The sequence below is a fragment of the Mesoplodon densirostris genome, chromosome 11 (genome assembly GCF_025265405.1).
Source record: "Mesoplodon densirostris isolate mMesDen1 chromosome 11, mMesDen1 primary haplotype, whole genome shotgun sequence".
In the NCBI taxonomy this organism is placed as follows: Eukaryota; Metazoa; Chordata; class Mammalia; order Artiodactyla; family Ziphiidae; genus Mesoplodon; species Mesoplodon densirostris.
Window position 1 is genome coordinate 38,781,486 of NC_082671.1, and position 13,696 is coordinate 38,795,181.

General features: G+C 38.9%; 1 protein-coding gene across 1 annotated transcript in view; it reads right to left on the minus strand.

The window, feature by feature from the left end:
* SRGAP1 (SLIT-ROBO Rho GTPase activating protein 1) overlaps positions 1 to 13,696 on the minus strand; it is a 283,402-nt gene that overhangs the window by 73,035 nt on the left and 196,671 nt on the right. Inside the window, exons 7-8 of the mRNA XM_060112684.1 lie at positions 9,450 to 9,671; positions 7,151 to 7,252 (exon numbers count right to left, since the gene is read on the minus strand). Coding sequence (XP_059968667.1) covers positions 7,151 to 7,252; positions 9,450 to 9,671 — 324 coding nt within the window. The remainder of the gene's footprint in view (positions 1 to 7,150; positions 7,253 to 9,449; positions 9,672 to 13,696) is intronic.

Below are 13,696 nucleotides of genomic sequence, written 5' to 3' on the forward strand. Positions count from 1 at the left end.
GCTAAGAGTGGTCTGAGGAGCATGATCCCCAATCCATTTCTCACCAGCACCTACACCACACTGTTTAGAGGGCCTCTGTTTTCTATCTCCAGCGGGAGCACCTTGAGGTCAGGGACAGCTTATTAACTAGCACAGTGCATGGAATACAGCAGATTCTTAAAATGGCGGTGAAAATGAACTGAATGAACGGTGGAAGTTGGAGTCATCCTCCTTCCAAATTGATAAGACGCCAGGGAAATGCTCAGCACACACCAACAACGTGGGGTTTCCTTGCTGACAGTCATCTTGAGCTCTGCCATTTTCTTCCAGATGCCCTACCCCATCCATCACTTTTAGACACTTTCTAGAAACTTTCCTCATTCCGCTTGGTATTCTTCTGGATCAAGGTCCTCCCTTCAGTGAGTTAAGGCTTATTTGAAACAAACAAACAAACAAAGTACACACACACACCCACACACACAGCTTCTAAAAACAGGCATTTCCAGTGAGAAACAGTTGATCCTGTTTTCAATTTTGGCCGAGATGATGCTATCATTTAAGGGATAAATGGCAGTTTTCTTTTGTTTGGGCTTTTACTGTCAACCTCATCAGTAGGTTTCAGACAAGTAAGAAACACTTAAGTTAAAATGAAGTTAAAACCACACAAGTCATCAGACATAGCAATAATGATTAAGTGGTTATCAAGCTTCACTTCTTAAACCAACTGCCCCTAAGGGTTTGATTAATGATGTATATGACTTGAGATTCTGCCGCAGTCATCGATTGATATTATGGGAAATTTGATGGGGGGGAAATGTGATTTTTCTACCCTAAGTAGAAATGTAAGCAGATAGGTTAGGGGGTCCCTGGAGAAAGAGAACTAGGAACGGATGGCTTTCTTGACATAAGAGAAGCCATTTTAGCCTAAGCCATTTTGTGATCTAAGCCTGGCCACAATGCTTGCCCTTGAACAGGTCTCAGTAACCAAGGATCTCAAGGGAACAAAGGAATGCAGGAACAAGAAAAGGCAGTCAAACAATAGGCAGTGATAAAGCAGAGTCCTAGTTCCTCCTCAAGGGATATACATAACATATCTTTGTTCTGCAGGAACTAAGGCCCCTACCCAGGTGGAGGATGGAAAGAGGATGTTGACCCTCCTGACCTCAATCAACTAAACTTGGACTCTGTTGACTTTTGCCCCCTATTCTATGCTGAATTCTCCTCTGCTCAAACCTCTTCAGGAATATGCATGTACCTTTAGCTTAAAACTTCCCCAATTCTTGCTGTTGGGGAGTGACTGCTTTGGGAAAGATGCCCGGTATTCTCCTTACTTGCTGCAAGTAATAACAAATCCTTCCTTCTCCTGCGCTTTGGCTTGGTTGTGTCTTTTGGCTACACTCCCACCAAGAGGTGAACCCAGTTTTCGGGTAACAGAAAGTATAACCAAGATATCTCTTACTTCCCTCAATTACCCATGCCATGAAAATTATCTCACATGTTTGCCTAAGATCTTGTTCATTATTGTTGAAAATATCCTGTGTAAGGATTATATTTGGGAATACTCTGTGAAATACTCCCTAGTAAACTGTTGGTGAAAGATTTTAAGTGGTGTTAGGAAAATTTATATGTTCATTAAACACTGTTGCAAATTAATTGAGGAATTAATTACAGACTACTCTCTTTTCTATTCCCTTCAGGGGGATAAATCTACTATAACTTAAGAGAAATTAGTTGTTTTATGTGTGAGAAGGTTTTACTCATAGCACAGAAGTGACATGCTTACGAAAGCTCTATTTTCTGGAGCAAATATTGGGACAAAGGGTCTGAAAATGGGGCAAACTACTTAAAAATAAGGTTGTCCTAAAGAAAAGAAAGGCCTAATTGCTTTACTTATGCAATTCATTTTCCTTTTCTTTGGCTTTGATAAAGGTGAGACAGGAGGGAAGGGGGCAGGGCACAACCATTAAAAGAATGACACAGCCATTGAGGATACGACAAAAAATGGTTAGAGGGGCTTCCCTGGTGGCGCAGTGGTTGGGAGTCCGCCTGCTGATGCAGGGGACGTGGGTTCGTGCCCCGGTCCGGGGAGATCCCACATGCCGCGGAGCAGCTGGGCCCGTGAGCCATGGCCGCTGAGCCTGCACGACCGGAGCCTGTGCTCCACAACGGGAGAGGCCACAACAGTGAGAGGCCCGCGTACCACAAAAAAAAAACCACAACAAAAAAAAACTGGTTAGAACCAACTAGGCCCAAGATGGCAGAAGATACAACTCCCAGTAGACCTTGAGCCTCATCAGACGCTCACTGTAATACACTAGCATACGCCAAACAACACACCCACAGGCGCCATGACACTTCTGAGGGCCACCATAAAGCCCAAAAAGTGGAAGTGCATGGTGGCCCAATTCCTGGGAATCCCTGCCCCTTCCCCGAAATAGAATACCCCTCCCACTTGTTAGCCTATGAAATTACCCGGCCCCAAAAAACTAATCACCCTGGGCTGCCTATGGAATGTGTATCTCTCTAAATAAACTCTCTTTCACTTTACCTTGGCTCACTTTTGAATTCTTTCCTGTGTGAAGCCAAGGACCCTCACTTGGCAGCCCGTCCCAGGAACTCACCTGAAACCTGGGACATGACCATCCTCTTGCACCCCATTCTCCTGCAACAAAGGGAGGAATGAGGAACTCTAAGGAAAGGGAAATGTGATCTATGGGGAATTACTCCAGAGGCTAGCTTTGAAAGAAAGGAGCCACAGCAATGACCCCCTTAGCTGAAATCCCTATGACAAAGGTTAAAAGTAAATTTTTTCCTTCCCTTCCCTTTCCTTCCTTCTTTCTTTTCCCTTGCAGTTTTATTGAGATATAATTGACAGGGCAATAATAAAGTCTACAGCATACGGATTTAACTTAACATACATCACGAAATGATGACTGCAATAAGTTTAGTGAACATCCATCATCTCACCGATACAAAATAAAAAAAGTAAAAAGGATTTACTCTCAACAAATTTTACACAGAACACACAGCAGTGTTAATTATGTTAACCATGTTGCACATTACATCCCTAGTAATAATTTATCTCATAAATGGAAGTTTGTACCTTTTGATGACCTTCATCCAACTCCCCCTCTCCCCCACCCCCTCTCTTTTTCTATAAATTTGGTCTGTTTTTGTAGTATAATTGACCTACAGCACCATGTTAGTTCCTGGCATACAACATAGTGATTTGAAATTTCTACACATTACAAAATGATCACCATCTTAAGTCTAGTTACCATCTGTCACATATCACAAAGATATCACATAGTTATTGACTATATTCCTCATTCTGTACATTTCATCCCTTTGACTCATTTATTTTGTAACTGGAAGTCTGTACCTCTTAATCTCCTTATCTCACTTGAACTTTCAGAAGGTGGACATGGCTGTGTAACATTAGGTTGGAAAGACTTTGGAAACGGTGTATAGTGAGAAAGGTATAAATGATCATTTAGATTTAGGTTGCTTTCAAAGTGTTGTCTTTAAAAATAATGTTTATTAATGTTTCACTTCAAAGTTTTAATAAACAGTTATACTTTTAAGTAAAAAAAAAAAAAATTGGGGAATAGAGTTGTGTGGGCAGCAGTCCCTGCTCTAATTCTATGGGCACAATATACAGCGAACCTAATAATATATATTTGTGGACCGGCTGACTGGAAGTTGGAATCATAAGGCTAAGGTATCACCGATGCAAGTTCACAGCATAATGAAACTGAAAGCTCATTTTAAAAGGTTTAACAGGCAAATGTAAAGTTTTTTACATTTGAACTTCACAGTTCATTTACTGTGAAGTGACAGTAAATGTCACAATCCATTATCAATCTGCATCAACCACAAATTTTATCAAGCCCTTCTCAAGCCTTTACTTCCAACTTTTACTACTTACGAGTATACTCAGGCCATTTTACAAATGCATACTGCTCTCTTCTCTTTGTTTTAAGGCAAGTGCTGCAAAATCAACTATCTTCCAGGGCCAAGTAAGTAATGAAAATAGGCAAGTGGGCTGAGTGGGGCGTATGGCAAATAGGAAGCACGTGCTCTGCGTCTTAAGGGGAGTATGTACTCCTCAGCTCAAGCCAGTTATCATCCTACAGAAATGCAGGTCTAGTATGAGAAGATCTAATTTTTTTGAAGCTGAAAATCCACATTTTCATGCAAAACTTCCAATTTTTAAATGACAATAACAATTTAAAAAATCAAGCACTGTAGAGCAAACAAAATTTGTCCATGGCCAGACATGGTCTGTGGGCTCTTAGCATGGAAACTCCCTTCTTAGAAGGCCTCCTACAGTTTCAAGGGGTGTCCATTATTTATAGTTGTCTAAGATTTGGTGAAAAGGTTCATGTTCTATGTAGCTGCCCTATCTATGCTTTTGTAAGCTTGGATGAAATTCTCCCTCAAGTTTGATCTTTTCACTGGGCAGTCATAATTATTTTTAGTTAATTAAACTCTTTCCAATAAATTTTGGACTTTATGAGTATGTGTGTGTATGTACACACACACACACACATACACATAAGTTTGTGCAGAGGCAGAGAATTACATAGAATTATGCATGTGTTTCTTTACTTGTATATTTTGCTTTGACACCAAGGTGTCAATTTTCTGTCCTCCTATCAGTGGAAGATCAGAGGCAAATTCCTTTTTCATGGTGGAGAAAAGTGCTACACAGGGGCTCCAAATCAGCAATGATTGCTATGTTGTTCCCAAGTTAGGTCTCTTATTTTTCACATTGTATAAATGACTTGTTATAGACCGCTTCTCCACTAGACACACGCTAACTGTAACTTATTCATCTCTGTACTTTCCACACCTGGCAAAATATGTGAAATGTAGAAGTCGCTCAATAAATATTTATTTTACTGAAATGAACAGACCCACAGCATCAAAACTCCTTAAGTTTGTTCTCAATGCCTCTTGTCACACAATTTCAGCTTCACCTTCAGCTCATCCCCAAGGAGGGCCTGGGTGATAACCAAACTGCTCTATTCTCCAACCTTGAAATATATTAAAACCTCTTTCCCTCTTTCTATACCTATGAAGTCTACTGGTTGCCACAAATCCAATTTAAATCTTACTTTCCTTGGGAATCCCATTCTACTACAGTGAATCTGTTCCATACCCAAGAATCATAAACCACTTGTCATGCTCAGAAGAAACATCAGGACAATCCAATTCATTCCTTTCTACAGTAAATTTTAAAAAACTAGCCCTCAGAAAGCACTGTCTGCCCTATCAGTTTATAAAGATACTGTGCTTCTCCACATTATGCCCAAAGAGGAAGACTCGGGTCACAAACTCAAAGGGCTGCAGAGGCCAGACAGGTTACATAAATGGACTAGTCCAATGTAAGAAAATCAGGAGCTGAACGACTATGGCAAAGTGGAATTCGAGTACCCCAGCCTTTCCCTTCATGAAGCAACACAGGGGCCAGAGTTCCCACACTTTCCTGTTTTTAACAGGCCCAAATTGTGTGAGCCAAACCAAACAGGTCTGTGGGCTGCCAGTCTTGACCTTGTGTATAATACACTATTTTCCTAGAGTTTAGAGACTGTTTCCAAATAAAACTGCGAGAGCATATGCATGAAAAAAAAATTGGAAGTCACTAGGCATACAAACCCTAGGTCTAACAGGATCCAGTAAACTGCATTAAGTGAGTGTTTTGTGATGCCTTGCCAAAACCCTAAGCTCTAAAAACACCTCAAAGAGAGCAACAGCTTTCCTTCGGAAAGTTTCATTAGTGGGACTTTACACTGAAGTCTTAATCACATTGGTTGCATCTTATATACACATGTTTGAATAAGGGGTGATTTGGTTCTTCCAGAAAGACCAGAAACCAGAAAGGCTGCAATGGGTTTTCACCAAACTATACTGGTCTAGAAACATGACACTCTTTCTTAACAGAAACAAACACACATTCACATAATTCAAAACATCTCAGTGGAATCAGAATAAAAGAGGGTACTAAAGTGAATTTTGACCATTTATTTTATCAAGGGAAAATTGTTGTTTTTTTCCTTTCTGTCCCACACTTCTTCTTTTGGAAATTGTTTGTCTCTAGAAATACGTATTTCTGCTGGGGCTGTCAATCAAACGGTTCTATGAATGGGCACAGAATCTAAGCTGGCCAATGAAAAAATCCCATTTCCTGGCTGTAATAGTTGGTCCAAAAGTATGCATGACTTAAGTCAGGCCAATTGAAGATCTTATGTCAGAGATAAGGATGCTGGGACGAGGTGAGATGGTAAACTGTAGGGACCATGTAGTCCTGGATCTCCCAATACAGGATATGGGGAGAGACTTCCTACCAACACACATGAAGATACCGCTTCAAAGTGATGAAAAGAGATTCCTGATAACTATCATCTGGACACAGATCCAATCACCACTGAGGCTACTGCAAACATTGACCAACACGTAAACTTTGTGACTTGACTAAGTATGATTTGGGTTCCTGTAAATTACATTTGAGTGCCTTGACTAACACAAGAAACATTTGTGGTTCCTATTTTTATTTAAGTAGAACATGGACCCAATAAATCAATTTCAGAAACAGGCAGCTGAATTGTACCACTGCTTTCTGGCTCAACACACATTTATAATTCACATTTTACGTTCTATCCATTTAAATCCAGTAATGTCAGCAAATAAACAGTTTTATATTCCCATTCAAGTACTATGATTTTTGTACTCATAATTATATCAGTAATGCCATATTCAGTACCAAAAATCTAGAAACTACAAAAAAAGCATAAAAAAGGACTAATTTCAAAAGTTAGGATTAAATTAACATGTCAGACATTTCTTTCCATACATTCATGTAGATTCTTGAACACATATGTTGAATTTGATAATCTACTGGGAACTACTTTCAGTATTTAAGAATTTAAGAATAAAAGGTGTGTTTACATGCGTATGCAGTGAATCCCTGGTAAAGTATTCATTTATGGTAGAATATAGAACCTTTGCATTTATCTTCTACAAGGAGTACTTCAGGAACTCTGATTTAGCTGAAAATGCAGGATGAAGAGATTGCAGTTACAATGTTAAATTCCCTAGGGTCGTGTGAAACTGTCTTCCAGTTTACATTAGAATTCATTTTATTTGTGAGGGCAGAAAGCATGCTCACCTCCTCATTCTCAATCTTGAGCGTGGCCAGTCGGGACTGCAGCTGCTGGTACCTGAGCATAAGCTCTGCCTGGACCGGCTGCTGCGCGCTGACCTGACACACCTGATGGGGAATCAGAAACCACAGTTACAACAGGGAGCCATCCAGCCAGCCTCCAGGTACACAGTTCTCCCATTTAAAGGCTGCATGAATCAGGTGGATCCCCTCAAGATTCCAATTACATATTTTACTTTTAACAGCCACCTCAAAACTTCAGTCTTAAATATGAACTTGTTATGTAAGTGGCAAGAGCAGAATGCAGCTGCCTGGCCTGGATATGACTGGGAAAAAAGCAGCGGTAGGAAGCATCCCTCTAAGAATGTGGCGGTTGCTGGAGATGGAGCTCTGATGCTGCTGTCTACCTGTGGAATAAGTTATTGCGCAGAGTGTGACGGGTGATCCAAGTGTACGGTCATGCAGGCCAAAGTAGGGCAGGCAGCAGAGCCTGCTGGTTACAGTCAGCTGGGTGAGTACAGTAAGTTACTAAACCTCAGTTTCCTTTTCTGTAAAATGGGGATAGTAAGAGTACCTATGCCATAGGGCTGTGGTGGGGATGAAATGGGATGATGTACATAATGCACTTAGAACACTGCCTGGCACACAGTGAAAACTCAGAAAAAGTGAATAACGGTTTTCTGTATCTTCAACCACGGCCTGTCTTGCCAATTTTCAGCCAAATCATGTGATTCACTATGAAACTGAGGAAGCCACTTGTCTTAGGCTTTGGTAGAAAGATATCTTGGCCATGATCTCAATTATGGATAAGGTCAAAATTAGAGCCTTTTAATTATATTAAAATCAGACTAGAAATGAACAATTTCTTTTCATCTTTCCATCACAGAAATGGTCTCAGCAAATGAGAGTTTCCTTTTATGGAGCCTCCAAGACATCATAGAGATTATTGCTTCCTGGCAGAACTGGCCACATAAAAGGGCAAGAGATTTACTATATTAAAATAATAATAGTTTAAAAAAATGGGCTTCCCTGGTGGCGCAGTGGTTGAGAGTCTGCCTGCCGATGCGGGGGACAAGGGTTCGTGCCCCGGTCCAGAAAGATCCCACATGCCGCGGAGCGGCTGGGCCCGTGAGCCGTGGCCGCTGAGCCTGTGCGTCCGGAGCCTGTGCTCCGCAACGGGAGAGGCCACAACAGTGAGAGGCCCGCGTATCGGAAAAAAAAAAAAAAAAAAAAAAAAAGTAACAACTTTTAACCCAACTGAAATCACTTGTTTGTGACATTTTATCATTCTGTGTTTAACACATCCATCCATAACTGAAAGATTAAAACCATTTGGTTTTAGAAACATAACTCTGGGTGGGATAAGCCACTCGCCTGTCAAATTCGTGTGCTATTGGCATAAAGACTGCTTACCATTTTTAATCAAGTAATTCACTCTATCAAATCAAGCAAAAATAAATTAGGTTAGAAATATATCAGGTACATACATATACATCTTATAAGTCTTAACATTAGGCGTTTCAGAGAAAATATGACATTAAAGAAGAAATCTGCCATGGAAATTATAAGTATGTCTATTTTAAAAAATATACTGTCACCACAATAAGCTAAAATTGAGTTTTTAATCTATGAGTACTGTTTTGTACAGCTGGGACACCAAGTGCTATAGAGCATGCTCCATTATTGGTTCTTCTTGTTTCCCCCTGTTCACAGACAATAAATATACCACTGTAACTCATAAATGGTTTAAATGGAGTTTTTCCCTTGCATAAAATAGGATAGAAAGCTAAACTCATATAAAAAACCTAAGATATAATACAGCCTTTCTAATGCTCGTTTTACCAGTTTGGGAGATAACTTGAGTCTTAAAAAAATGGTTTGTATCTTTTTTCCTCTCTTCCATTTTCCTGCCATTTATAATTATTTTTCTTTACAGAGATCTTTAAATCAGGATTATAAGAAGTCTTCAGACAGATTCTATTGGGCCAACAAAATGCTTTGTTTTGAACTTAAATTTGAATGTCTTGAGGTGGAGAAAGAATTCTTTAACTATCCTACAACAGTTTAGTGCTTACACCCAGGTGAATCTGCACCTCTATTTCTTTGGCCTCTGGAGGCATTAGAGTGTTTGACCATTGCTTTAAAAGGTGGTAGTGGCTGATAGTTGAGAGTATTGTACTAAGATCCCATGCAAAGGCAGCCATGAGAAGACAACTGGGAATTTTTACAACTGCTGGGTACAGCAGGGGAAGAGTAATATAAGTTAAGAGACAATTCATTAGTTTTAAAATAGTCAATTACTGACCTCATCACCCATGTGAGACTGAAACTCAAACTTCATTGGTGGACAGAATGCAGCAGGGTACATCTCCATGAATCTCTGCTTATCACTCCTGGGCTCCAAATTGTCAACTGCATTCTCAATAATGTCTAAGCCTTCGTGTCTGGAGGTTTCAAGGTTATACTCCGCAGAGAGATATGTTCTCAGGGCTCTGTTTAGACTTGCATGGTAGCCAAGATCACAGCACTTAAAAAGTAAAAGAACACCACATATAAAAATTAACTCAAAATGGATCACGACTTAAATGTGACAGCTAGAACCATAAAATTCTTAGGAGCAAACCTTCATTATCTTGCATTAGGCATTGGTTTTTTGGATATAGTATCAAAAGCACAGCAACAAAAGAAAAAATAAATTGGGTTTCATCGAATTTGAAGACTTTTGTGCCTCAAAGGGCACTATCAAGTAAAAAGATAACCAACATCATGGGAAAAATATTTTGCAAATCATGTTATCTGATAAGGAATTTGTATCTAGAATATATAAAGAACTCTGGCAACTCAATAATAAATAGACATATAGCCCAATTTAAAAAATGGGCAATGGATCTGCTAGGTATTTCTTAAAAAATATATATACAAATTGTCGATAAGCATATGAAAAGATGCTCAACATCATTTGTCATCAGGGAAATGTAAATCAAAACCATGATGTGATACCACTAGGATGGTTAAAATAAAAAAGACAGGTAATAACAAGGATTGGGGAAGATGTGGAGAAACTGGAAACCTCATACACTGCAGATAGGAATGTAAAATGTTGCAGTCACTTTGGAAAAGAGTCTGGCAGTTTGTCAAAAGGTTAAACATATGACTTGGCAATTCCATTCCTAGGAATATATAAAAAAGAGATAAAACATAGGACTTGGCAATTCCATTCCTAGGAATATATAAAAAAGGGATAAAACTTGTACATGAATGTTTCTAGCAGTATTATTAATAGCTGAAAAGTGGAAACTAAGTATCCATCAATAAATGAATAAACAAAACATTTTCAGCCATAGAAAGGAATGAAGTACTGTTACATGCTACAACATGGGTCAGCCACACATTGTATGACTCCATTTATATGAATATCCAGAACAGGCAAATTTATATAGAGAGAAGGTAGATTAGTGGTTGCCTAGGGCTGGGGGGATGAAGGAATTAGGAAGTGATGGCTAAGGGGTAGAGGATTTTTCGGAGTGATGAAAATGTCCTAAAATGGATTGTGGCAACATATACACAACACTGTGGATAAAATAAAAGCCAACTGTGGATTTTTAATGGGTTAAATGTATGGTATGTGAATAATATCTCAATAAAGCTATTAAAAAATAAAAGAAGCAAAATCAAATACAGAAAAGAAATAATGAAAAAATAGCTTTCAAGTTTGTTCATGCATACTGAGATTGACACAATGATCTACTGAAATCCTTCTAGGATGCAAACATACTAACTGTAATATTTTGATGTTTGTATAATTTACTGAAGACAACAATAATCTGTACTCTTTCAGAAATGGGGAAAACACGTTTCAATCTGCCAAAATAGCCCAGGAATGCCTTCTTTCTTATCTCTAGAATAAAATTTTTCAGTAAGAAATGACTGCCAAAGTCCTTTTAACAGAGATAGAATTTTGTTTAGTATTCCTAGGAATACAAGGGCTTTGGGCTTCAATCTTCACTATCTTTAATTTGTAATTATTTATTCATATTGCATTTTAAAAAAAAATGTCTATTTGGTTCCTCTGCCAATTTTTTAAAAATTAATTAATTAATTAATTTTTGGCTGTGTTGGGTCTTCGTTTTCTGGGCAAGGGCTTTCTCTAGTTGCGGCAAGTGGGGCCACTCTTCATCGCGGTGCGCGGGCCTCTCACTATCGCGGCCTCTCTTGTTGCGGAGCACAAGCTCCAGATGCGCAGGCTCAGTAGTTGTGGCTCACGGGCCCAGTTGCTCCACGGCATGTGGGATCTTCCCAGACCGGGGCTCGAACTCGTGTCCCCTGCATTGGCAGGCAGATTCTCAACCACTGCGCCACCAGGGAAGCCCCATATTGCATTTTAAGAGAATATAATTTTAAAAACAACGTAACTCTGGATACTAGTCAGTTATAAATTACTGACAGAATTTTAAATTTGTACATAAAAGCAATATAAATCTCTTAAAGAGAAAACAAGTAGTTTTAAAGGTACAAAATCAGGTCATTCCTATATTGTTCTAATGAAGTTCAATCAATTCAATTTGATTCAATTCAACTCAGCTCACTAATTGGCCATCTATAGATGCCTGGGCATTTGCTAGGGTCCAGGAATATGAAAACTGGAACACAGTAAAATATAATCTCCATTCTCAAGGAATTCAAGTATAAGTTGTTCATCAGTTTGCTACTAAAAGAGTAGTAGAAGGGTGCAAAGGACACAACTTGTCTTATGTTTTACGAAGGAACAGATTTAATCACTGACCTGTCCTTAGAACACATTAAATTCCACCCTCACCCTCCAATTTCATAATGCTTAAGTTTGGGATTTTTACATAAACATATTACAAAATCTTGGTTTTCAAAGTGTGGTCTGTGGATCAGCAGCAAATGCAGACTCTTGGGCCCCACCCCTGACCCACTGAATTAGAATCTGAAGTTAAAAAAGAAATACGCAGGTTGATTCATATACACACTAAAGTTTGAGAAGCACTGCACTAAAACAATCAAGTAAAAGGGTCTTGAACCCTGTCCTTTAGGGGTGCCATTTCTCCAAACAGGCCAGAGAATCGACTTCATTAAAGATTACTTGATTTAAAAAAGCAGACAGTAGCTGCCACATCACAATTACAAATATAAGCAAAACATAGTTGCGAGATGCAGCAATCAGTCTCTGCATTAATACATTTCCGGTGGAATGAGCTGCACTCAAATACAGAGACTGATTTTCAGTTAATTAAAAAATTCTAGCCTCAGATGAGCAAAGTCCTCTTTTATTATTCCTCTTACTCCTCAAAATCCATAATGGTTCTGTGTAGCAGCTTTATACACCTCAGAGGGACTGAAAAATTATCCTTTCAATAACACCTCATCTTATGAAAACATAAATTTGTGAAGGAAATGGCCTCATTTCTTTGAGATGTACCAGTGCTTCAAAACACCCTACTATTCTGAAAGAAGGCAGATTCAACTTGATTATAATGAAGCAGATCACACAAGCTCCTTTACTTTCTGAGTACTGATCCCAATGGCACTTAATAGAAAATTGATATTGAGCGGAAACAACCCAGAGAAAAGCCTTTTCTTCCCCCCAACAAAAACCAAGTCTATTTTCAACTGAAAAGAGAAAGGAAAAAAGAGAAGAATGAAGGAAAAAGAGGAAGAAAAAGAAAGAAATTCAACCCCAACTATCCACTTGAATTACAGCTCTGAAAAATACATACCAAACTTTCATTACTTCCAGACTTAGTTCACTCCTCAAATTTCTAAGTATGGCTTCTTTGGGGAGTAAATGTCAAGATTTCAAAAGTACCAGTGCATGTTTCCACACCCAGTTCAGCCATGAAAATTTGGTGGGTCTGGTCCCAGTAAGACACCCCTTATTTCACTGTTGTTTCCTAATAATTTGGGGAGAAGCATGCATGTGGGCTTAGTAATCAACCCAGGGGCCTCCCTGGGTATCTTCTGGCCTTTGAGAACTTAGTAGATTTCTGTGATGAGCTTTGATGGAAAATTTCCTTCTCTGACCTCTACCAATACTTTCCAGTCTGTGAGGTCATGTAACTGGCATGATTTTGTTACTTGTGATATGCAGCTTTTTCTACACTGTAGGCTTTTTAACCATCCAGAATTTTAAAAGAAACAAGAAACAGCAATAAAATTCTTATTCAAGGTCTCCTGAGACAGCAAGACCTGTCAGAGTCATTTTTTTTTTTCTAAACTGGAAGCTAAAATGACACTGGATATGTTAAGATTCAAGATACTTGGTTAAAAGGTCTAAAGTAATTCTATGGAGCTTATGAATTATTAATGACAATACGAAGAGCCAGCTTCTACACAAAGAGCTGAATTATAACCCAAGTGCCCAAGTGCATTTAATGATGAAAATACATAAGAAACCAATAAAATATTTCATGAAAACAAAATAGTGTTGTTCTGATGGATGAAAAACTCTGAATGGATATATTAAATCACGGATTAAAGCTGGGGAAGGAAAGATTGTTAGAAGTCGAAGGCTGTATTTTTTTTTTTTTT